The 26,742-nt window shown below is 44.0% G+C and overlaps 1 protein-coding gene and 1 pseudogene across 1 annotated transcript; one reads left to right on the plus strand and one right to left on the minus strand.

The window, feature by feature from the left end:
- Positions 1-11,191: 11,191 nt before the first annotated feature.
- LOC105864204 (protein FRG2-like-2) lies at positions 11,192-13,140 on the minus strand. The gene is made up of 4 exons (XM_012751907.2): positions 12,957-13,140; positions 12,586-12,663; positions 12,275-12,352; positions 11,192-11,649 (listed from the first exon to the last, which is right to left on the minus strand). The coding sequence occupies exons 1-4, from the start codon at positions 13,138-13,140 to the stop codon at positions 11,192-11,194; spliced, it is 798 nt and encodes a 265-aa protein (XP_012607361.2).
- Positions 13,141-13,648: 508 nt separating this feature from the next.
- LOC142875334 (uncharacterized) lies at positions 13,649-13,799 on the plus strand (annotated as a pseudogene).
- Positions 13,800-26,742: the final 12,943 nt, after the last annotated feature.

The following is a 26,742-nucleotide window of genomic DNA, read 5'->3' on the forward strand; positions in this document are numbered from 1 at the left end:
ATAGTAGAGACGGGGTCTCGCTCTTGCTCAGGCTGGTTTTGAACTCCTGACCTTGAGCAATCCGCCCGCCTCGGCCTCCCAAGAGCTAGGATTACAGGCGTGAGCCACAGCGCCCGGCCCATATATCAGTTTTAATCTTTATGTCTTATGCCCTTAAAGTCTTGTTTAAGAAACTATATTTCAAATGAGTTTAACTTGGATATTTGTGAATTATTTATTATATAAATATCATAATAATGTTATGGAGCTGTTCAATTCCAGTTGAAATTTGGATTGAGATTGCAATGAATTTATAAATTGAACTTGGAAAAAATAATATCTTTATTTTTTAAGTCATCCAAACCATTTTTTAAATAAAGTTATAACATTTCTTTCTCTCTTGAGATCTTGTGCAATTCTTTTTAAGTGAATTCCTCAAATTTGGGTTTTGCTGTGTGTTATTTATATTTTCTAGTAGGCTTTCACTGGTTTTGACAAATATAATTGATCTTTTAAATAGAACTTTTGTCAATCTTTTTTAATAATCTTATTTGTTGATTTTGTTGGTTTTCTTTATTGAAGGTGAGGGGCAATGAACTTCAAGACTAAGAGCCTCACACAGTGGAAAAGTATAAGCAAGCACCTCTGTTTGCTGACTCTTTGTCTCTGGGCAAAGCTCAAGCATACATGTGTAGAAAAAGTCAGAGCTGGAAGTATTAGACTGCAGTCCATCAGTCTGCAGGTTTGCAGGGTCAAAGCTGGAGAGATGCTCGCATGGGAGTCTCATCAGGCTCTCGTGCAGGGCACTTCTAGTCAGCTCTGACGTTCTCATGCCGACACTGATATTGGATGGCTTGGGCCTATAAGGGAGATATGAGAATGGAACTTAAAAATTATATTCCCACTTCTGATCTAGGGCTGCTATTGAAGGAAGCAGCCAAGAGTTGATATGAATTCCCTGTTTTATTAAGAACAGAAAGACTCTGAGTTTGAACTTTTAACTTATCATTTTTATTTATATAAAGATTTAAAATTTGTGAAAGTTAAAATTCATCACAAAATGGATTTAGTTTATTATATCATTCAATTTTAAGTTATCAAATTGATTAAGGTTTAAATATCAGGAAAAAAGTAATTAATGATAATTTGCTTCTCCTTCAAGAAAGTATCCCTGATTTTCAATTCTGAATTAAGCTATTCCATTAGAATGTAATATTTAACCCAATTATATGTCTAAAACCTTGGATTTGTATTGCCTACTTTTTAATCTTTCAATCTCAATATTCCTTTAGGGCAGTGCTTAAACTTTATGTAACTCTGTACACCACGGGCTGAGAACAAAGCCAGGCATGCAGAATCACACTGCATTTGTTTGCATGTGTGTAATAAATGGTTAACTTAAATCATGACCAGAGACTTGCAGGGAAATAAGCATAGAACAGGAATGGTATATATTTGGGTATTTTAGAAATTATTACAATGTATTATTGTGATGAAGAGGAGTGACTGATCTTATGACTTGTATCAGTTCCTGTCCCTGTCAATTATTTAAAAATTATTTGTTTAGCATCCATAGAATTAATCTCTCTTCTAGTTTCTTAATTGATAAGAAGGTTATAAGGATGATACCTACTTGTTAAATATGTGCTAACTTATAAAAACACCTCATTATAGATGGACTTTTCCAAAAACACCAACCTGTAATCTTCACAAATGTCAATGCCACATAAAAAGAAAGCTGAAGCATTTTTCTAAATTTAAAGAGACTAAAGACACATGAAAACAAAATGTAATTCATGTTAATTCCTTAGATCCAGAGTTTTGACAATTATAAAGGACAATTTAAAGACAATTTAAAAAATTATAATATTGGTAATATATTACCTAATGAGTAATATTCAATACAATGAATATTGTATTGGCAGACTGCTGCCTTAACATTCCCCTCAGTTTAAGTAAAGTTTAGATAGGTTTCTTTCTACCTGTGGTGCTCTGACCTCCCATTGCTCCCAGCTCTTAAAGAACCCAGATGGCTACACGAATAAGTCCCCTGTCCCTTTTCATAGAGCATTTACTTTAGGAAACTGATAATTGAAAATTATTTCTTTGCCTCTTTGAGATGGAAATATATTTTTTTGATACAGAGTCTCGCTTTGTTGCCCAGGCTAGAGTGAGTGCCGTGGCGTCAGCCTAGCTCACAGCAACCTCAAACCCCTGGGCTCAAGCAATCCTCCTGCCTCAGCCTCCCGAGTAGCTGGGACTACAGGTATGCACCACCATGCCTGGCTAATTTTTCTATATATATATTTTAGTTGACCAATTAATTTCTTTCTATTTATAGCAGAGACGGGGTATCGCTCTTGCTCAGGCTGGTTTCGAACTCCTGACCTCGAGCAATCTGCCCGCCCTGGCCTTCCAGAGTGCTAGGATTACAGGCGTGAGCCACCACACCTGGCCGAGATGGAAATATTTTTTAAAAATCTAGATAGTTTTACAAACCAAGACTGTCTTTTTTAAGGACCTTGGAACTAACTTTTTGAAATGTAATCATCAAGGCAGATAGTGTCTCTGTCTCCCAGTCTTTGGGTTTTGTCGTGTTTTGTTTCTATCTCCCAGCCTTTGTAAGAAAGTAGGAACCTAACCCTGAGGGCATGTCTTACTCCAAGTTGTAAAACTACCTCCTGTCATGAATATAGAAGTTGACATTTACTTTGGGAAGGCCAATTAGCAAACACTGCAAACATACCCCAGTATTTAAAAGCCCTCCTGTTACTTGTTTTGGTTGAGTTGAATTCAAAGTGTGTTCTGATCTTGCTCCAGGATTGCAAGAGAAGCTTGAGTAAAAAAAAATTTTTTTTTTGAGACAGAGTCTCACTTTGTCGTCCAAGCTAGAGCGAGTGCCATGGTGTCAGCCTAGCTCGCAGCAACCTCAAACTCCTGGGCTCAAGCGATCCTACTGCCTCAGCCTCCTGAGTAGCTGGGACTACAGGCATGTGCCACCATGCCCGGCTAATTTATATATATATATATCAGTTGGCCAATTAATTTCTTTCTATTTATAGTAGAGACAGGTTCTTGCTCTTGCTCAGGCTGGTTTTGAACTCCTGACCTCGAGCAATCCTCCCGCCTCGGCCTCCCAGAGAGCTAGGATTACAGGCGTGAGCCACTGCGCCCGGCCATGTATAAAATTTTTCTTATGTGTTTATCCTGTCTGGTGAAGTTTCTGCTTTGGCGGTATAGATGGTAAATTCTCTGAGTTTGGCAAATGTATTATGACTAAGTAGGGCAATGATATACTTAAGCAAGGGTAGAGCAAGATGGCCAAAGAGAACCCTCCAGTTATTGTCACCGCATAGGACCATCAAATTGAACAACTATCCTCACATAAAAGCACCTTTATAGGAACAAAAAATCAGGTGGTGATCACAGTACCTGTAACACCAAGGAAAGAGGCACTGAAGAGGGAGGGAAGACAGGCTTGCATTGACTACACCCCTTCCACAGCCTTCAGCAGAACAGCACAGGAGACAATCTGTGTCCTGGAAGAGGAAGAGTGAAGACGGTGTGGGACTTCGCACTGAAACTCAGTGCTGTCTGTCACAGTGAAGCACCACACAGAGTGGAATTCTGCCAGCATCCATGGAGGAAGCATTTAGACCAGCCCTAGGCCAGAGCCACAGTGGGAGGAAACCGAGTCCCAGATGGCTGTACCTCTGTCTGACCACATTGCCCGGGTCCTGTAATAAATCCGAGAGGCAGTTAGGTGACAAGGACTGCAGTCCTGTTTCACTCCCTGGTGCCTCACTGATCCTGAGGCAGTGGAAGTGGGGCACGTGCAACACCGGCCATGGAAGCGCCTGCACGCACCACCCCTTCCCCAACCCCAGGAGAGACTTTCCTGCCTGGGAAAAGCAGAGGGAGTAGTACAGAAAACCATGGCCGTAACTCACCCGCACTCAGCCACGGGAAAAGGAAACAACAGGCAGAATCCTGAAGGTATCACTTCCAGGTCTTTGCTCTACTGGACAGTGTTTCCACATCCGCCCTAAGCCAGGAGGGAATCTCTGCCCTGGTGGGACAGACCTAGTCCCAGCAGGATTCACTGCTGGCTGCCTGAAGTTCAGCAGTCTCCAGGCAGTTCTCGTCACAGGCCTTTGGTGAGACCCAGTGCTGTGATGGCTTCAGGTGCAACCCACGCGGTGCCAACTGTGGTGGCTATAGAAACCCTTGTGTCACCCCTCCTTTAATTCTAGGCTACCCAGTGAGGAGAGAGACTCCTTCTGATGGGGGCAAAGAGACACAGACTTTGCCTGGTAACCCAGGAAATTCCCCCTTACCTTACCCAAGCCAACTAAAGCACTGTGCCTTGGAGTTGTCAAGAGCACAGCACTGCTGGGCTTATGGTGTCCTCTAGTGTTGATTCAGATGCAGTGGCCAAAAGCTGAGTTCACAGCCCTCAATCCTCTTTGAATACATGGAAAGCCTTCTCTAGAAAGATGAGCATAAGCAAGCCCAGACTGCAAAGATTGGAATAAATATCAAACTCTTCAATGCCCAGACATTGATGAATGCCCATAAGCATTAAGAGTATCCAGAAAAACATGATCTCATCACACGGAATAAATTTTTAAATAAAAAATTTAAAATTTTATCAGAGAAATTTAAAAAAGATATCAAAATAATAAAATTAAGCAGAAATTCTCGAGATGAAAAATTCAATTGATTAAATAAAAGCATCAGAGGATCTCAGCAGCATAAATGATCAAGTAGAAGAATGAACGAGTGAGCTCAAACACAAGTTATATGAAAATACACAGGGGAGAAAAAAGAATGAAGCACACCTACAAGAACTAGAAAAATGGCTCAAAGGGAACAACCTAAGTTATTAACCTCAAGGAGGATGTAGAGGGACAGATAAAGATAGAAAGTTTATTTAAAGAAATAATAACAGAGAACTTTCCAAACCAAAGAAGGATGTGAATATCAAGGCATGAAGTCATAAAACATTAAGCAGATTCTGCTTAATTTTGTTATTATTTTGATATCTTTTTAAAATTTCTCTGATAAAATTTTAAATTTTTTATTTGTGTTATCTTGGTGTTTGTTGAACTTCCTAATGATAGCTATTTTGAATTCCCTGTCTGAAACATCACATATCTTCATCATTCCTAGATTGGTCGCTGGTGACGAATTTATTCCGTGTGATGAGATCACGTTTTTCTGGATACTCTTAATGCTTATGGGCATTCATCAATGTCTGGGCATTGAAGAGTTTGATATTTATTCCAATCTTTACGGTCTGGGCTTGCTTATGCTCATCTTTCTAGAGAAGGCTTTCCATGTATTCAAAGAGGATTGAGGGCTGTGAACTCAGCTTTTGGCCACTGCATCTGAATCAACACTAGAGGACACCATAAGCCCAGCAGTGCTGTGCTCTTGACAACTCCAAGGCACAGTGCTTTAGTTGGCTTGGGTAAGGTAAGGGGGAATTGAGACTGTCTCAAGGCAGATAGTAACCAAACTCCCACAGGCTAAGAGTGAATAAAGGAATCTAAGAGCAGCAAGAGAAAGGAAGCAAATAACATATAAAGGAACTCCAGGAGTGATGGCTGCTCAGGTCTGGGGGATCAGGGGAAGTGTTGGAGCACAGGGAGATTCTGCCAGCCTATTGGCAGTGGCGGAGACTCAAGGGTGGGGTCTTGGGGCCCAGGCACAGCCCTAGAGTCTTAGGGGGGTTGCAGGCCCAGCAGGGGGCCGAGCCTCAGGCTGGGGCCCAGTGAGAGCTTCAAAGCTGGATCTGGAGATTACAGAGGCAGAGCTACACCGCTGGAGGGCTGTTCTGCGGCGTGGAGACTGTTGATGCCCACTTCCTTATGGTGAGCAGGGTTTTGTGTCAGTGGCCCAGGGACGTCATAAGCGGGCCAGAGCTGCTGGTCAGACAAGGTTCTCTGCCACACCTAGGACCCACTGAGGCAGTCACCCAAGGCTTCCCAGGTGGATCCTGCGTTGTCTGAGGCCTCCTCTGCTCAGATCCCATGCAGGGAGGAGGCAGGCTTGGCCCCCAGTCACAGGGCGCAGCACCAGGGAGCACCTGTTCCGTCTGCTCCCTCCCCAGCCTGGCAGGTGTGACGTGAAGGCTACTGCTGGAAGGCTGAGTCCCAAGTGCACCTGGCGCCAGGCACCAGAGCAGTCGGAATGGCACTGGCTGCAGCAGCCCAGGATCAGCCGCCACCAGAGCTTTGCCGCACGTCTCTCCAGCGCGGCGTCCCTGCAGACTCCAGCAGCTCCCGCTCAGCTCAGAGGTCTGCAGTGGAGGAGAGAGACCCCTCACGGCAACTTTTATTCCTCTCCTAAAAATTGGCGACCCCTTGGGCTGCTTCTATTCCATTGTCTTCCCCTCCCCAGCGGTGTGAATTATGTCGGGACCCCCAGCTTAATCTCTGAATTGGTGGGTGGTGCTTGAAGACCCCCCAGAGGACAGAGCCAAGAGCTACGCAGAACAACAGATTGGGTGCTATCGTTCTGGGTCCAGAATCAAGACCTCATCAAGGAACATTGCCACCCTTATGGTAGGTAGCAGTGCAACATCTGCTCAGTGGACTCTCAGAATTGCTGCGGACGAGTGGCTTCCGTGTGCCTCCTATTCTTTCACCCTCTGAATGGCAGTGCTTCAGTTGTCCTGTTTAAGTATGATAACTGGGCATATGAGGTGCAGATAACTTGTCTTTTTAATCCTCAGAGTTTGCTCTCAAGAGAATGAACATCTGGGTCTGATGTAGGGAATTCCATGTGACCATGGAATTACAGACTGATGCTGCACCTGAATGGAATCTTTAGGTTGTTTTCCTTGCGTAGGATTGCCAGACTTAGTAAATAAAATATATAGGATGCCTACATGAAACTGAATTTCAGATAAACAATGGTCAATTTTTTAAGGATAAGTATATCACACTGTGCAATATTTTGGACATACTTATCCTAAAAATTTATGCATTATTTATCCAAAATTCAAATTTTGCTGGGCAGCCTGCATGTAATCTGGCATCCCAATGCAAAAGTGTAGATGTATTTTGCTTACAAAGACAAGGAAGTGAATAACTCATGATAAAGAATTCTGGCAGATTGTACTATTTATGCAAAACTATTTGTTTCTCCTTGTGATGTATTTTCTGCCTGCTGGTCCTCCCTGTGAGGAGATGTTTTCCTGACCGTTGACTTCAGGGTTAGCCATATTTCTGGATTTGGTCAATTTGATGTGAGTGAAAATAATATTTGCTGTTTCCAGGGAAAAACGTTAAGTGCTTTCAACTGATTCTGACATTCCTCTTGTGCCTCTGCCATAATGCCCATTTGAAGGTTGTTCTTTCAGTCTAGTCCTGGAATAAAGAGATGGAGCAGAGCTGCACCTGCCCTTCAAAGGACATAAACACAAGCCAGAAATGAACCATTACTGTTGTAAGCCTATGGAGCACTGATTCCATTTTCTACTTCCTCTTCGAGCTTTTATTACTCCTGTTTTTCTGCCACCTAGAAATGAATGTACAGTTGTCAATATTTGGGCACATCAGAGGCATAAATCAGGTAAGGGAACCTAGATCAGCCCCAGCAAAGCCTAAATCTTGCCTGTTCTTCCTAATTATCTTGGCACAGAGTGATACCTGATATTGGGTCTCTCAGGAGACATTAAAACATTGAACTTCTAGAGAAGCTTATGGGACAGATTAGGGGTCCCAGTAAGGGTCAAAGCTTCTGTCCACACTTTACAGTTTATCTGTATGTGGTAGATGTTTCCAGGAAAGATCCCAGAGTCCTGGAAGGGATTATTAGAAGACAGGGCCCTCTAAACCATAGTACTAGGACACATATTCAGCAGTCATTTTCTGGGTCAGATTATCAGGCTTAAGCCTGTGTGTTAGGGCTGCAGAGCAGTGCATGGCTATAAAAGCCTCTGATCATGACAGATGAAGATCTAACTCAGGGAGAAGTCTCCTCTTTGACAGAACATTACACCTCTATGCCCTTCCTCACTGGAGGATCACTGACTGAATAATTGTTTGAAAATTGTGCATGGATCAGGTCTTCTTTCTTTTGAATTTCTTAAACAATGAAACAGAGAAAAAATTGTAAGCATATTCAAGTTGAGTAATAGTGTGAGCAACTTCAGTGTAAAATGCCATAGGAGTGAACTCTATGGCCCTGTCCACCCCAGAAACCTCAAAAATCCTGGTATAACCTATCAGAATTAACCTTATCAAAATGTTTTTTTGCCATACAGATTTATCTTTCATGGGAAATTTATTGTTATAGATTGTAAATAATAGATCAATTTCATTACTTTTGTACTAGGAGCATCAAATTCCCATATCCCAAGTATTAATGATGTCATCTTCACTGTAGTTTTTGTTGCTTATTAAATTTCTGCTAAATTTTTGTCTCTCACCTGCAAATTCATATGTGGAAACTTAATCCCCAGTGTGATAGTATTAGTTGTTGGGCTTTTGGAGGATGGGACTAAGTCAGGAGTACTCTGTCTTCATAAATAGAATCAATGTCCTTGTGAAGGGGGTTGAAGGATGCACCCTTGTCACTTCTGCCATGTGAGGACACAGCAAGAGGGCACCGTGAGAAACAGGCCCTCATCAGACACCAAATTTTCTGGTGCCTTGATCTTAAACTTTCCAGACTTTTGAACTGTTGTTTACACATTACCCAGTTTGATGAGGTTTTCTAACAGCAGCCCAAATGGACTAAGACACTTACTTATGCACTTTGTTCTATTTCTGAATTTTTAACTCCACTGATCTATCAGTTTTTTCATCAATTGGGATATCTCATAGGACTGGCCAATCTCATTCATTTCTTTTTCAAGTTTTCTTGGCTATTATTTGTGTTTTTACCCCTTTTTTCAATAACATTCCTACACCTAATACCTAGTGTTTTCTGTATTGGAAAAAGATTAAATTTATATAGCACCTTAAGAACAATTGATGTTGAAAATATTAAGTTTTTCTATCTAAGAACATGATGTGATTTTTCTTTTATGTCAAAATTCACATATTCTAGAAACTTCCCATCGTTTCTCTCATACACTGTACATATCTTTATTAGATTTATTCCTAGGTAATTTTATTTTTATTCTATTAAAAAGTAAACTGAAGCACAATAAAAGTTTAGAATTTGAGTAAAAGCAATTCATGAACGGGAGAGCCCCAGACTGAAAGAAGTTTAGTGTTTCTATGACAAAGTGTCAGAGGCAAGTATTTTTTTTTTTTTTTTTTGAGACAGAGTCTCACTCTGTTGCCTGGGCTAGAGTGCTGTGGTGTCAGCTTAGCTCACAGCAACGTCAAACTCCTGGGCTCAAGCAATCCTTCTGCCTCAGCCTCCCGAGTAGCTGGGACTACAGGCATGCGCCACCATGCCCGGCTAATTTTTTCTATATAATTTTAGTTGGCCAATTAATTTCTTTCTATTTATAGTAGAGATGGGTTCTCGCTCTTGCTCAGGCTGGTTTCAAACTCCTGATCTTGAGCAATCCTCTTGCCTCGGCCTCCCAGAGAGCTAGGATTACAGGTGTGAGCCACCGCACCCAGCCCAGAGGCAAGTATTTACTGGGAAAATGTAAGCAAAATAATTGGTTGCTATTACAAAATTGAATTTTTGTTTACTTTGCTGGAAAGTTCCTGTTTTTATGAGTTTGTTGACTACTTGTGATTGGTTGAGCTTAAGTTCTGTTTTTTCTTAACATTGGCCTTGAAAAGAAACAGCTTAAGTTTTTCTTATGTTTGCAAATCAAGCAAGGTTAAAGTCACTCATGAGACCTAACTGGTTTTGTCTGCCCAGAGATGTCTTAGGCCTGGTCTCTATTTTAATTTACTTTAATAACATTTTTGAAATTTCATCTCCCACTGCAACTGAAACTTGTAAATTATTTTTTCTATACATATAGACACTTGTACATACTTTGAAGGTATGTCCTGGTTCCAAGCTGATTTGTAGTATATTATTTTGTCTTTTAAAAAAAAATTTGTATTTTTTCTTTTTTTCTCAAGAAACTGAAATCTATGTAGTATATTATTTTGAATTGGCCTCACTTACTGAAAGAATAAACTGCTATCCCCCAACTACAAGAACTGTGGGTTCTTGGGAGGTCACAGTGAAGATGAAGCAGAGGTGAAGAGAAAACCACTCTGTACCCCACCCTGTACCCCATTTATCCCCATGCAGCATGGGGATAAATGCATAATTATCTAAAATTTAAAATACTCAAAAACCATTGATGTTTTATCTCATTACTATGCAATATGGAAATTATAAGGCAGGGAACAAAGTAAACACCCAAATATTTTTTGTATAAAAGGTAAATACATTTATATTATGAAATATTACATGATCCTACTATGAAATGCAATAGAAAATATATTAAATAAAATATAACAGTATGTAAGAAATGACAATACCTACATTAGATTTAATATTCCACAATAAAATAAGATCAACTAAAACCCATAAAGTGCACAAAAGTTTTAAAAAGCAAATTATGTAAGCCAAGTGAAGAATAAATATGATCCATAACCATTTAATATACATTGTCTTAGATTTTATACAAAGAAAACAAAACATAATAAACAATGGCATGATAATTTCACCATGATTTCATTAAACTGAAAAAATGTAAACATTTCTCCATAGAGAAAGCTATTAAAGGTTAGTGGATATCAATCTTCCACTGACTTCGGCTGGGAGAGTGAAGATCTATATACTTTTCTGAATCAAAGGGGGAAGATATCAACATACATTCATTTTGCCATACTTTACATTATACAAACACATATGAATGATTATACCCTAATATTTTTCTAATTATAATTACATGACTCTCATAAAACATCTAAAAGACATGCAATGTCCAACATGAAATATAAAATTTTTCAGTAATCTCAGCCCTCAAGGAAACCCAGAGTTCACCATTCTGAGTATATTGTTCAAGTTCCTTTATTAGTACCACCCCAGTTCCTGTCATTTATTAACACTGTGTCCAAAATTGTTGCTGACAGTCATCTGGAAGAATCTTAGAAGTGGAAGGTCTTTGTTCTTTTCCCAGATCTGCATCCTCTGCTGAATAGGATCAAGGAGCCCCTAGCTCGAGCCTCATCTGATCCACTGACAGGCTTAGTTGTCTCCTGTCTAGGTAAATGGCGGACGTGTCTCCCTCCTAGGAGGAGCTGTGAGCTTCTCCATCCAGGGCTGGACCCCCAGGACCAGGCAGTGTGGCTGGAGTCAGCCAGTCCTCAGCAGGGAAGACATAGGCTGCCTGGGTGGCCATGGCATAGAAGGTCTGCACCATGGTGCACAGAGGCCCCTGGAGCTGGGTGAGCTCAGAGAGCTGCTCCCAGGTCAGTGGAGAATGTACCTGCTGTGCCCACACCTGGGCTAGGTCTTGATAAACGGCCTCAGACATAGCACGCAGGGAATCCACCAGACTTTTCCGAAGTGGTGGTGGGTGGTCTCTTGAGAAACGAGATCTGGGCCACTTGTTATGCTCAGTGTGGGCCTTCGGGTGTTCCCTGTGCTTGGCATTGTGAGTGTCCTCCATTTCATTGCTATGTACGGCAGCAGAGGTCTTTGGTTTCTTTCCCAAAGTCAAGCTGTGCTCATCTTCTAGACAGTTCCCTACCGAAGAAGCATGTGAGTGAGAGACTTGCCAGAACAGTTTTCATGGACACTCATTCTGGAACCTCCCCCTGCACCTTCAAATGAACCCCACTTGTCTCTCCTTTTTCCTGACACACCCATCCTTTATAATAAAGCTGAGGCCAGGCGCGGTGGCTCACGCCTGTAATCCTAGCACTCTGGGAGGCCGAGGCGGGAGGATCGCTCAAGGTCAGGAGTTTGAACTAGCCTGAGCAAGAGCAAGACCCTGTCTCTACTAAAAATAAAAAGAAATTAATTGGCCAACTAAAATTATATAGAAAAAATTAGCCGGGCATGGTGGCGCATGCCTGTAGTCCCAGCTACTCGGGAGGCTGAGGCAGGAGGATTGCTTGAGCCCAGGAGTTTGAGGTTGCTGTGAGCTAGGCTGACGCCACAGCACTCTAGCCTGGGCAGCAGAATGAGACTGTGTCTCAAAAATAATAATAATAATAATAATAAAGCTGAAAACCTCTTGATTCCCAAAAGCTTTCTGAATGCCAAGATCTCCAAAATCATCTCAGCCACTGAGAAAACCCCTTCCTGGCCAAACCCTATAGAAGTTACATGCTTGTCTGCCTTTGGGGGCAAATAAAGCAAATCCTACCTGCTCTGTCTTGGCAGCTGTCCTTGCAACTGATTTTCCTCTTCCTGGAGTTTCTTGCGCCTGAACTAGCCTCTGATTCTGTGAATAAAACGAAAGTTTGAATGAGTGCCTCCAGCCGAACACCTTAGAAGCCCTAGTCCATCCTGGACACACAGGAGCTGAGGTTGCCACCAAAACTTGGGTCTTCTCTGTTCTCCTAAGTCCAGGATCTTATAAGCCCTGGCTGCCAAAAAGCTCCCAGTTTCCTTCCCAGTGGAGACTGTGTTAATCCATATCCTGTCCCTCCTTACCTGGGAAGAGTCTAATTGTACCTGGTTTAGCAGTACCATTTCTGGCTTTGGGCTTAGTTTCATTGGAATTCTCGCCCTCATTTGGATTGGGCTCTGATTCTAGCGTAAAAGGGAGTTTAAGTGACTCATCTCTCCCTAGGCAGAGAGGCCCATAGTCTATCTCTGACACATATATGTGGGTCATTCTCATAACTGAGGCTGTTCAGCCAGTGTTATCAGTGAATAGGAAAAAATTCTGTTCCAGGGGATCCCTGCCACATTCTCAAAGCGCCCTGATGGCTATAAGCCTTTTCTAATCCCCAACCTCAAAATGAAACCCTAGCAAACACACACTCAGTGTCCCGGACTGCACTCCTCCTTCTGGCCTCCATATGAACAGCCCAACACCTTACCTTGTCCCTGGGTTTTGTGGTTCTCACTGGAATGGGCAGCGAGTGCCTTGCCTACTTCTTCAAATGGTTTCTTCTCCTCATCTGAGTCTCTTTCTGGAAAGGAAATCTGTTTGAAAGGCGGTTGACCAGTTTGGCATTGGCTGGAGGGGCTTTGGGGTTCTTGGTCTTCAGTGCCCAATCCCATGTTGAAGTCCAAGTAAAAGGTCCTCACTCTTACACACGCAGATTGAGAGTGTGGGTTGATCCGCTCGACCTGCCTTTTATAAGCCCCTTAGCTGGGCGTGGCTCACTCCTATTGGCTGAAGAGATCCCTCCCTCCCGTCATTCATGATCGCCTCACCAAGGAATGTTGCTGACTGTGGAAGCACGGGGACCTAGACACGGACAAGAAGAGAGTTCTGCAGATGTCAAAACACAAGACAGCAAAGCCAGGGCAAAGGGACAGGAGTGCAAGGGACTCATCCCATCTGATTTCTGGCCTAATTCCACCCACAAGTATTCAAGATCTTGCCAAGATTTCAAGATGCAAAATTAAACAGACCATATATTCACACACACACACACACACACACACACACACACACACACACACACACACACATATATATTGCACATGAAGGAAATGGAAATAAAATTATATACATATATGTTATAATTTTTCAAATGCTTGGAAATGAAAAATATAAAATTATAGTTTATTGTATTAGATACATATATATGTGATAAAATAAAAAAGGCAGAAAATTATAAACAGCAAATAAAGAGGAGGCAGAGTAAAGCTACCCCATGTACGCCCCAGCCCAGACCCTGTGTCTGGTCTGTATTGTGAATGGGGGAACATGGAAAAAAAAAGATAAACAGCAAATAAAATATTTCTTCCTATCTTGAAAGTGGAGGAGATGATTAGATCAAACGCAAGCACATTGGGCTGATGGATTAGGGTGGGTGCTAACCTAATCAGTTACTGATTGCTAGGGCAGCAAAAAGTCTAGCTGGAGAGAGAAGTTTCCCCTCAGTCTTTCCCTCCCTCAGGCACCTGGAACAGCCCCACACTGTGTGCTGTCGAATTTATTCAGCACCCACAATCTGAACTGACAAATTCAGCTGGATCATTATCATCTGTGTACCCCTTGGTTATTTCTCCTCATGTCTCTGTTTAAAATGGGTTGTTAATGTGACTATTACATCATAAATTTTCAGACACCTAGTAGGCCACTTGTTTGTGTCCTGTTCTAGAAAATCAATACCCAAATCCGTGCACATACACACAAAAAAACCTTCCCTAAAATTGCCCTTTCAGAGCTGCCTGTGATTGTTGCTGACTCACCGACCTCCCTACTCATTAACCCACAGAGGAAATGCAAGAATTGTCAGGTCTTAGGACATGTGGCTGGGACCAGGAGGTGTCCAGTGTAGTGCTGGGGTGGGACCCTATCCCATATCCCTTGGGATCAAATAAGAAAGAAACGGAGACCTAGAGCCAAGGAAGCCCTGCCAACTCCAGACTCCTTGGCAAGGGCCTATAGCAAGACTGAGAGAACAATAGCAATGATAAGACATTATACTTGGCTCCATGAACAAACACAAAATGACAGCCCCATGTATGTTTTTCGTGTAGCTTTTCTATGCTTTGCATTCCTAAGCCAGTAGGGCTCAATGACCAAAACATTATTATCTTTCTGTTTAACCAATTCTTTTTTTTTTTTTTTTTATTTTGAGACAGAGTCTCACTTTGTTGCCCAGGCTAGCGTGAGTGCCGTGGGGTCAGCCTAGCTCACAGCAACCTCAATCTCCTGGGCTCAAGCAATCCTGCTGCCTCAGCCTCCCTGGTAGCTGGGACTACAGGCATGCGCCACCATGCCGGCTAATTTTTTGTATATATATTTTTAGTTGGCCAATTAATTTCTTTCTCTGTTTAGTAGAGACGGGGTCTTGCTCAGGCTGGTTTTGAACTCCTGACCTGGAGCAATCCGCCCACCTCGACCTCCCAGAGTGCTAGGATTACAGGCGTGAGCCACCACACCCGGCCCCTAATCAATCCTTTTAACTTATAATTATCTCCAGAAATGGCAGACTCTTTGCAGGATAACAATGCCTACATTCACCATCCATCACCAACCCGTGACTTCTGTTCATTTCTTTTGTTTTAATATTTTGAAAAATTGTTCGTTTTAAAAAAATATTTTTATTTATTTTTTCTTCATGCTGCTGAGCCTGAATGCAGAGGAGGTAGCAGCAACCTGGGCAGAGAGAGGTGGTCGGGAGCCAGTGCTCCATTCACACCAACCCACCCTGGGCCACCAACCTATGATTTCTGAATAAGACTATTAGGTAGATAGTCTTGATCTCTGGCTCTTCTCAGGACAAAGTACTGAGGACAATCTCGGGACGATCTCAAGCAATTGCTCCACCTTTGGAAGAAGGATAAGGGTGGGCACTCCATTTTTGTGCTGCCCCACCCTTAATCCTATCCTGAGTAAGTGCTACATCTGGGGAAGGAGGGAACGCTGTGTCAATCTGGGAATTCCCCAGCCCAGGTATGATAGGATTTAGAAAGTGACCCGGAGTAGTAACCTAAAGGTAATTAATGTGCCATTAGCTTGAACCTGCATTGTGGCTCACCCCCGCCCCTAGGGGGGCTTTCAGAAAGGGAGCTTGTATATGCAGTTGGAAGTTTGAGGACACCTGTTGATCATCTGGTAATATCGCATGCCTCCCAAGAACTCTTCCTCCCCAGACTGGGCCAATAAAAGGAGACAATCCAAGATGTCAGGGTGAGAGAGAGTGGTTGAGTCTGTCTGTCTGTCTCTTTCCACTCATGGAGACAGAACCATTTTGTTCTACAGTAAAGAGCTGCTCATATAGAACTGTTTCCTGCCTGGGGTTACTCCATTGTATTGGCCCTCCTAGTGATCTTTCCAAGACAGTAATCTGGGCTTGACACTTTGGTGTGTCTGGTCATTCTTTGGCCAAGAGCACACCAAGAACTGAGGGCAGACTGACACCCTGACAAGCCCTCCTGCATTGGTTGCTTTCAGCACAACCTGTCCCAATAGATGTAGCCACCTTCTGGAACCCTAGCTCCAGAGGGTTTGGGAGATGGATTTGAGGCAGTTCTCCCATCTCCTGGATGATATAATCTATAACAAATTCTCTTTCTTTTCTGGTAATCCTTGTTGTCTCAGTAATTGACTTTCTGTGTGGTAACTAGACCTAGGTCAGAACCCCTTTGTGGATTCAGTAATATTTGAAGGGTGAAAACTATCCTTAGACATTGGAATCCTTGGACATTGAAATTCCAGTTTCTCCTGCTTTACTCCGTGTCCACAGCCATCTCTAAGTGTGGATGGAGAAACTCAACAGAAATCTACAAAGATTTCTCCAGTGAACTCTGGAGTCCTCACTCAGGAGCTCATTCTGCTCCTGGAGGATCACTGTGGGCAGGTGTATGGGGATACCTTGAAACAGGAGATGGCAGGCAGAATAGCAATAGAGCCCAAATGAAAGTACATCCTGATTGTACATAGAGAAACCATGGGGGCTACCTGGAGTTGGGGGCTGGATCTGACATGAGGAAAGGAGAAGCCTTGGCTAAGTTTCAAGACCTTCAATACTTTCTCATAGAAAAACACAAGCAAGGACGGCGTCTTTGCTTCCTAAGCCTCAGATGAGGACAGGATGTTGAGACAGGTACAGGCACTTAACATAATTTGTTCTCCAGGCAAAAAAGGATGCAGAGGAAGATCGTACTGCAGAAGTTTTCCAGAAGACTTCAATTGAAGCATCAGCAAAACTTAAATGTAATGAGAGAATTTTGTGACTCTGGGGGTGTTTTTCCCCTAGTTCCCTGCTCAATTCCCTTGCCTGGGTTCCCTGATGTGCTTGACTTCTGTGCTGCTCAGAGGTGGGTATTATCTTAAAGCTTCTGAGACCAAAATGATTCCTTATGTATGTGTACTTTGTTTGCTATTATGTACATGTCCTCCAACCACATGCTAGTGTGGGCATTTCTCCACAGATATTCGAGTGTTCTTATCAGATGCCTTCCGGGAGGTAGAATTTTATATGTAAGAAATGCATCTTTCAGTTCTTGATACGTATTTCTTAACTGTCCTTCAAAAGGTCACTGGTGCCGGGCGCGGTGGCTCACGCCTGTAATCCTAGCGCCCTGGGAGGCCGAGGCGGGCTGATTGCTCGAGGTCAGCAGTTTGAAAACAGCCAGTAGAGAGTGAGATCCCGTCTCTACTATAAATAGAAAGAAATTAATTGGCCAACTAATATATATAGAAAAAAATTAGCCGGGCATGGTGGCGCATGCCTGTAGTCCCAGCTACTCGGGAGGCTGAGGCAGGAGGATCGCTTGAGCCCAGGAGTTTGAGGTTGCTGTGAGCTAGGCTGACGCCACGGCACTCACTCTAGCCTGGGCAACAAAGCGAGACTCTGTCTCAAAAAAAAAAAAAAGGTCATTGGCCATTTGTACTGTCCATGAGCATTATGAAATGTTGTGTTTCTACTAATTATAAAAAGAGTATTAGGAAGCATTTAATTTTCCAAATTAATAATCACACAAAACATATTTTTAATTTATTTTTGTTATAACTATTGTGACTGGATGCCTTTTTATGTGGGAAGTGGGAAATAATCATGTACATTTCTTTTACTGTAAATTTTTTAAAGGTCCTCTATTTTTTAAATTGAGTTTGTGTTTTTTACTCCTCATTGTCAGGGATTCCTAACATATTTTATTTAAGCGCCGTACCTCCCATATCCATTCCAGGAGGCTGATACCTGTCTACATATCCAAGAATAGGTCTGTTCTGGAGTTGTTCTCATAAGTCAGCAAGCTGTCAAGAAACCTGAGATGTGATCCATGCACCTGGCAGAGACTCCCATCAAGATAAGAGCTGGGCTCCCTCTCACCTCATGGACAGCTAAAGGGTGGAAGGTGGATTTATTGATTGGCCCTATGCTGCATCCAAGCACTTTGGCCAGGACTGGACACTCATCTCCAAGATGACAGTAAATAGGCCCGATGTTTGCTGTCATGATGTTCCCCAGCCTGCCACTAGACACTTGTCCTCGCCACTTTAACCTCTTGTTCAAGGTTGTGCTGATGTGAATGTAACCCCAGCTTTCTGCCTGCCCAGTATACGTGTGGCCAGGACTGCAAATTGAGCATTTTGGCACCAGGCAAGAGATCTTCCTAGGCTTACAACCAAAATTTCCTAAAGATACTGAGACTAGGCCCTTTCCAGACCCCACTGCCAAAGAGAATCAGAGATGAGATCTGGGAGTCATCCAGATCCTCCAGACCCCTCCCTAGTGAAAATGGACTTGGACCCAAACAGGTGACTCAAGTGACCATAAGAACACCAGCCCAGCTGCTAAGCATTGACCTCCTGCCTCCCAGACCTCACTTGAGTCCCATCAAAACCTACCCTGCCCCCAACCTCCACCATTCAGACCAGTTCCAGAACAGCCCCTCAGAATTGTCTTCAGGAGGTGGGATAAGGGGTGGTGGGTCTCCTGGCTCAGAACAGCTGCCTCATCCCTCCCTCCGGAGAAGTCTGTGCCTGCTGCTCAAAGCCCTCACACCTCAGGGGGCTCAGCCCATGTCCCACTGAATGTCCCCTAAGAGGACATTCTGGTCTCCTCCTCTGAGAAAGAGAGTGCCCCGGAATGAGACCCTCCATGCTAGGAAACACACAGCCTCCACTCTCCTGCCACTTGCTTGGCTGATGAACTGATGCCCCGAGGAGGGAAAAGATGAAGGGAACAGCCTGTATCTGCTGAGTCTGTGTCCCCAGCCCTGGTGCCTGTGCAAATGGAACCCCCAAATAATATTCAAATTGAAGTTGAATTTAAATGGAAATTATTATAATGTCTTATAAATTGTGTTAGTTAATTTTATAAGAAAACTGAGTTGAATTTTGTAAAGTCATTAAAATGTAATTTTAATAGAAAGCTATAAAAATCATCTGCACTTGGGGTGTAAATGACTGAGTTTTGGGTAAAGGCCACCTATGTGTGTGAAAAGTTGTCTGACACATCTACTTCCAAATCTTTGCTGTTTTAAATCAGTGTCTTCTCATGATACTAGAATATTTTCATGGAAACCATAATAGAAAGTCTTTTATTAATTTTGCTAATTTTAGCTATTAAAACCATTATAAAATTTTCTATTTAGTTTATGTCATTGTTAACCTACTGCTGCTACAGATAGCATATTGATCCTATGTTTTGATTTGTCCTTTCATCTTAGGACAATTTTTCTTTATTTTATTCAGCAAATTTTATTTAAGTTAGATAACAGTGATCTTGTAGTTACCATGTGCTTTATAGATCTGTGCTTTGTTAGAAAAATAAATTCTCAGGCAAAACCCACACCTATTTTGTCAAAATCTGGATTTTAAATAATATTTTTAGGTGATTCACATACACATTAATGATTATTAAGTGGGGATAATTATATTATTAAATGGGAGAAATTTATATGGTTGTGATTTATTTAAAAAGTTCAGGTAAAGCCAGGTGCAATGGCTCATGCTTGTAATCCCAGTTCATGCCAGTAATCCCAACATATTAAGAGGACAAGGTGGGAGAATTGCTTGAGGCTAGGAGTTTGAGACCAGTTTGGACAACATAGCAAGACCCAGTCTCTACAAAAAAATTTTTAAAAATTATCCAAATGTGGTGGTGCATGCCTGTAGGCCCAGCTACTTGGGAGGCTGAGGTGAGAAGATCCCTTGAGGCCAGGGGTTTGAGGCTGCAGTGAGCTGTGATCACACCACTGCACACCAGGCAGGGTGAAAGAGTGAGACCTCATCTCTTTTTAAAAAAAAAAAAAACTTAGAAAAGATACAGTTAAGATTGTACCATTCAATGTATAAGCATCTTATCTCATTAAAAACAATTTAAAAAATGAAGTTGGAGTGGAGATGGGTTTAAGTACAGATGAAACAAAAATGACACATCTCTGGTAGTTGCTCAAGTTGGATAACAAGTCTATTACATTATTGTCGTGGCCCAATTACAGGACGGGGGATGACATACACAGAACGTACACTTAAGACGCAGACAGACAGAATTGGCTGCAGCCCTGGAAGAAAAAAGGATACAGAGACAAGAGACGGTTTCGGACTGCATCTCTGGAAAAGTGCCCATCAATTTATTATATACGGTTTAATTGGGCAAGAGTCCCACAGCTATTTGCTCATGCCAGCTACTTTCCCAGCTACTTTTTGGTACGTGACTCCCCACGGCCAACAACACCTGCCTTTCCAGTCAAAGCAAAAAGCATGGCCGTCTACAAGAGATCTCTTTGATGTTTTGCACCACTTTCGGATAACAATCTCAGCTGGAGTGCGAGACTTTGAGTCCTTGGAGACCATGAGTCCCTGGCCATCTTGCAGGGCCTAGCACCGCGTGCTGGTTACCAGGCAACCTTGGCTCGCACGCGAGGCCACAGGTCTTGGCCGTTTGCCTGGAGAAACAGTTTCTTCAGCCGGTCACCAAGCCACGTCCTGCTAATCGGGGGAACAAGCAATGGGCTCCTGTTCTGCTGACTTGGGGGCTCACTTCAGCTTCCTTCACTATTTTGTTTAGTTTTATGTGTTTTAAAATTTTCTGTAATAAAACACTTACATAAAAAGGCAAAATTTTTCTGCAATGTTAGCTCTTAAGATCTTCTTACCTTAGAGGAGGGAGAGAGAAAGTAGTTATTGGGAGAAGGAGAAGGAGAGAGGCTGGTTCTTTTTTTTTTTTTTTTGCCAGTCAAATTTCACAGTGGAGGGTTGAATACCAACTTTAGTGACAGTAATGTTAATAAGTTCTGATAACCCACTATCATTGGACCAGCCTAAAGAGGCTGATTATATTGCTCAGTTAAGTTGTATATGCTTTTTTTTTAATTATTATTTTTTCACTTTTTTTTTTTTTTTTTTTTGAGACAGAGTCTCACTTTGTTGCCCAGGCTAGAGTGAGTGCCGTGGCGTCAGCCTAGCTCACAGCAACCTCACACTCCTGGGCTCAAGCAATTCTCCTGCCTCAGCCTCCCGAGTAGCTGGGACTATAGGCTATAGGCATGCACCACCATGTCTGTCTAATTTTTTCTATATGCAATTTTAGTTATCCGGCTAATTTCTTTCCATTTTTGTGTGTGTGTGTGTGTGTGTGTGTGTGTGTGTGTGTGTGTGTAGAGTTGGGGTCTTGCTGTTGCTTAGGCTGGGCTTGAACTCCTGAGCTCAAAACGATCTGCCCACCTTGGCCTCCCAGAGTAACGTGTTTCCCCGAAAATAAGCTAGGGTCTTATATTTATTTTTCCTCAAGAAGAGACCCTAGGGCTTATTTTCAGGGGATGTGTTATTTTCCCCTCAAAGCCTCAGCTTGCAGCACGCACAGGGTGGCCGGGACCTGACAGGGGGAGCCGGCCTTGTTGGTGGGGCTGCCTGCACCCTTCTGGTCACCTCTGGGATAGCAACTGTCACCATGGGGCAGATGAGAGGGGCTGATGGTCTTCTTTCCTGCTCCAGGAGGAAATGCAAGGGTTGTGCAGATAAGCTGCGTAGCCACGCCCATCACTAGGGCTTCTCTTGCGCAAATGCTTAGAAATCCTGCTAAGGTTTATTTTATGGGTAGGTCTTATTACGGTACTAGGATTACAGGCATGAGCCACTGTGCCCAGCAAAGTTGTATATGCTTTGTAATAATTCATCAAACTTTTCGTGAATGCTTTGTGCACATATTTTTGTATGCATATTATACATCAATTCAAAATGTAAATATTACATATTTGCACAAAAATCCTAACTTGATATTATAAAAATGGCAATGTTTTGTTTTGTTTTAAAGTGGGACACATTGCTCAGGGCATCATTAGATGGATATTAATACTAAAAGGTATTTATTCATGTCCTAACCCTTGGGTGTCCCCTTAGGTCTTTTATTTTTTATGTCAAGGCAGTAAGTATCAAACTTTTGACTTGGGGGATGCAATTATCTTAGCAATGTCCTCTCCCAACAATGATGCTCATGAAGACTGGAGCACATAGCATAGTGCCAGCACAGAGTATGCACTCAGTAAACGAGGAGTTGTGTAGAATCAGGAACAAAATGAGTGGCAGAGGTTGGTCCTGCTAAGAATAGTCTGTATGTAATGCAGGTAAGACTAAAAGGCCACAACCCAGAAGCATTTTTACATTTATTTAGGAAACCATTTGTGAGAAGTTCACCAAAAGATGTTGGTTTAAAGAAGTGGTTTGGGGGCTTGGAGACACACTGTAATCACCTGGGGAGCTTTATTTTTATTTTTTGAGTCTCACTTTGAGTCTCACTTTGTTGCCCAGGCTAGAGTGAGTGCCATGGCACTAGCCCAGCTCACAGCAACCTCAAACTCCTGGACCCAAGCGATCCTTCTGCCTCAGCCTCCTGAGTAGCTGGGACTACAGGCGTGCGCCATCATGCCCAGCTAATTTTTTCTATATATTTTTAGTAAGCCAGTTAATTTCTTTCTATTTTAGTAGAGACAGGGTCTCACTCTTGCTCAGGCTGGTTTTGAACTCCTGACCTTGAGCGATCCTCCCGCTTTGCCCTCCCAGAGTGCTAGGATTACAGGCGTGAGCTACTGCATCCAGCCACTTGGGGAGCTTTAAACCACACTGTTGCCCAAGTCCCACTCAGACATTCTGATTTAATTGATCTGTTACAACATTAGTTTGAGGGGTTTTAACCACCTTCCCCCTCAGTTTTTCTAATGTGCAGCCAGGGGTGAGAACCACTGGTCCAGGGTAAGGTGCATATTAGTTGTGTGAGATTGCCATGTGTGCTTCAGGTGTTGGCCCCATGGCAGATCCTGAGTTTGGGGTCTCGGAAAATAGTTTTGCCCTGTTAAAAAGCAAAGGATGAATTCAAGAGGTACTCAGCTATTTGGCCAAATTGCATCAGGAGAAAACATCTTCTTAGAAGACCAATCTTTGTGTCACTTGCTTTCAGAATAAGATGTTTTTTACACATGGAGGTTTGATTTAGTATGTGATGAAAATCATAAATAACTTACAAATACAAAAAAGTATGAAAATAGTCCACATGCATATGCAGTGCATAAAACACATTTTAAATACCTCCTACGGTGAGTAATAAAAAATATAATGTTGAGCTTTAATTTTCTAAACATCAGTGCTCAGCCATTACCTCAAATTATTTCCAGTCCTTCTGAGATACTTCAGAAGCATTCTATGAAGGGGATTATTTCCAGTAATGAAGAGTACTATTTAAATGAGAATCTAAAGCAATCCAGCTTGTAGTGCAGAGGAGTTATTCTCCAGAAACTTGAAGGCCTAGGGGAGCTTCATGAGTAGTATGGAGGTGCATGGGTTTTGGAGTCAGGCAGAGTGGATCCTGAGTCTCAGTCCAGATTCTTATTAGCTGAGGAGCTTTGACCAAGTTCCTTGACTTGGAACAGTTATATAAACCTCATCTGTAAGAAAATACATCATAATATTAATTGCAAAAATAGCAACAATTTTTTAATCCATTTCTCTATCCATGTCCTTGGCAATGTGCTTTTATAGCAGCTCTTATTGAGAGACAGAATCTGTTTCCCAAACCTTGGATCTGGCTGGCTAAAGATGCTCAGGCCAATAGAAAGCTGTGGATATGACAGTGTGCTAATTTTGGGCCTAGGTTCAATAGGTCTTGAATGTTTTTGCTTTTTCTTTCAGAACCTTGCCATTGGCACGAGAACTATCCCATTTTATCCTGCTGGAGGATAAAATACCATGGGGAGGAAACCCTAAGCCAGGGGTCCTCAAACTGTTTAAGCAAGGGGCCAGTTCGCTGTCCCTCAGACTGTTGGAGGGCCGGACTATAGTTCAAAAATCTATGAACAAATTTCTATGCACACTGCATGTATCTTATTTTGAAGTAAGAAAACAAACAGGCAAAAACACCTGACTGTGGCCCGCGGGCCGTAGTTTGAGGACGCCTGCCCTAAGTGCTCCAGTTGATAGCCAGATCACCCCTAGAAGCCTCCTACTCTAAGAGCTTACCACACATGCCTGAAGAGGCCCAGCTCAGCCTAGCCTAAGTTTCTAACCAGCTCAATCAGGAGCTATTAATTTAATAGTAAGTTTAGGGGTAATTTGTTATGCAGTGATAGTTAACTAGCATATATAATTATTATAGACAGGATTCTAGGACAGATTACCAGTTACCTGCAAATAGTTGGCACTCTATAGGTACTGATTTCTTTTTTCCTTTATTTAAATTTGGATCTCTTGTTAGGTGGTGATGAGCTATAGAAGAGTGCATGTAGACAAGTATCAATGTGATTGGTGCTTAAACTCACACAGCTGCCTACACCACAAGAGGAAACACACAACCAGCGCCTGACCATTAGGACCAAGGGCAGTTTGCAAAACAAGAAGTTTGCCTTTAATCTATTTCTTTCACATCTAAACTCTAAAGATCAAGGCTGTGGATAGAACAGAAGATATTTGGTTCCCTCCTTCTGGGACCCATCCCTTTTTGTTCATTGTCTGATCTCTGGAAGGCAGATGGGCCCTGCCAAACACCAGGTGGGCAGCAGAGGTCTTCCTGGGGACAATCTCTGCTTGCAGCTCCTGCTCTCTAGGGACACTTTCTCTCTCACCGTTGGGCCTGACAAGAGATGATGACAGGGAGGGCTGTTCCCTCACCTCTGGCACAAAATGGGGGTTCAGGTACTTCACCTCCCTGAGGTCGAGGAAGTCAGAGCCCCAGAGCTGCACTTTAGCGTGGCAGCCAGCGCTCGTGTGTGGCTACGAAGCACCTGGAATATGCTGGTCTGAATTGAGATGTGCTGGAAATGTAGAATACCTGTGAGTTTTGAAAATTTAGTATAAAAGGGTGTATATTTCCTGAACAATTATATATTGACCACATATTAAAATGAAATTATTTTTAATATATTGGGTTAAAAATATTACAATCATTTTTATCTTTTTTGTTTCTTTAAATGTGACTACTAGAAAATTTGAAACTCATATGTGGCACATATTTTATTTCTTAGAGAATTACCTTCCTTTTGAAGTTTTAGGCCAGAAACTGCTTAAATGAAACAGAGGCCAAGAAGAAAATCTGAAATTTTAAGATAATTATCATATTATTGTTTCTATTTGTGAATAACAGATATATGTATGTACATAAGCAATTCATAAGTGGATATAACCTTACATACATGCTTAAATGCAAATGTCCCCTTGGGTGGGACAAGGCCCATTGCAGGGAGGAAGCCCTGAATAAAAAGCCTACAGCCAGGCCTAGCGCGGTGGCTCACGCCTGTAATTCTAGCACTCTGGGAGGCCGAGGTGGGAGGATCGCTCAAGGTCAGGAGTTCGAGACCAGCCTGAGCAAGAGCAAGACCCTGTCTCTACTATAAATAGAAAGAAATTAATTGGCTAACTAATATATATAGAAAAAATTAGCAGGGCATGGTGGCGCATGCCTGTAGTCCCAGCTACTCGGGAGGCTGAGGCAGAAGGATCGATTGGACCCAGGAGTTTGAGGTTGCTGTGAGCTAGGCTGACGCCATGTCACTCTAGCCACCGCAACAGAGTAAGACTCCGTCTCAGGGAAAAAAAAGGCTACAGCCTCTTTCAGCCCTGTCTGATCCTATCTTCTCTCACCCAGGGCCTGAGGGGGCGGGCCTGGCGTTCTGTCCAATCAAGGGCGCTGTGGCGGGAGCTGTCCAATCAGGTGCGCAGCCGGAAGGAGGGGCGCCCTCTGGAGGGGGCGGGGTCTTTGTCTGGCCACAGGCCCAGCTCGGCCCTTCCGTCCCGGCGCTTCGCCCTCCGTGCTGCAGCCCCGTGGCTCTGCCGCGGCTCTCGTGCCGGGACCGCCGGCAGTGGAGCTCCACAGGGGGCACCAGGACGCCGGGTGCCGGGACGGGCGGCCGGGTGTCTTCCGAACGGGAGGCTGACCCGGCGTCCTCGCCCGCGCCGCAGTCTGAGGACCGGGTCCCGCGGCGCGGCGCGCGGTGTCTCTCGGCCACGGGGCGGCGACCGTCCTGTCCCTGCGCGGCGCGGTGTCTCTCGGCCACGGGGCGGCGTCCGTCCTGTCCCTGAGGCGCGCGGTGTCTCTCGGCCACGGGGCGGCGACCGTCCTGTCCCTGAGGCGCGCGGTGTCTCTCGGCCACGGGGCGGCGACCGTCCTGTCCCTGAGGCGCGCGGTGTCTCTCGGCCACGGGGCGGCGACCGTCCTGTCCCTGAGGCGCGCGGTGTCTCTCGGCCACGGGGCGGCGACCGTCCTGTCCCTGAGGCGCGCGGTGTCTCTCGGCCACGGGGCGGCGACCGTCCTGTCCCTGAGGCGCGCGGTGTCTCTCGGCCACGGGGCGGCGTCCGTCCTGTCCCTGAGGCGCGCGGTGTCTCTCGGCCACGGGGCGGCGACCGTCCTGTCCCTGAGGCGCGCGGTGTCTCTCGGCCACGGGGCGGCGACCGTCCTGTCCCTGCGCGGCGCGGTGTCTCTCGGCCACGGGGCGGCGACCGTCCTGTCCCTGCGCGGCGTGGTGTCTCTCGGCCACGGGGCGGCGACCGTCCTGTCCCTGCGCGGCGCGCGGTGTCTCTCGGCCACGGGGCGGCGACCGTCCTGTCCCTGCACGGCGCGTGGTGTCTCTCGGCCACGGGGCGGAGACCGTCCTGTCCCTGCGCGGCGCGCGGTGTCTCTCGGCCACGGGGCGGCGACCGTCCTGTCCCTGAGGCGCGCGGTGTCTCTCGGCCACGGGGCGGCGTCCGTCCTGTCCCTGCGCGGCGCG

The sequence above is a fragment of the Microcebus murinus genome, chromosome 13 (genome assembly GCF_040939455.1).
Source record: "Microcebus murinus isolate Inina chromosome 13, M.murinus_Inina_mat1.0, whole genome shotgun sequence".
Lineage (NCBI taxonomy): Eukaryota > Metazoa > Chordata > Mammalia > Primates > Cheirogaleidae > Microcebus > Microcebus murinus.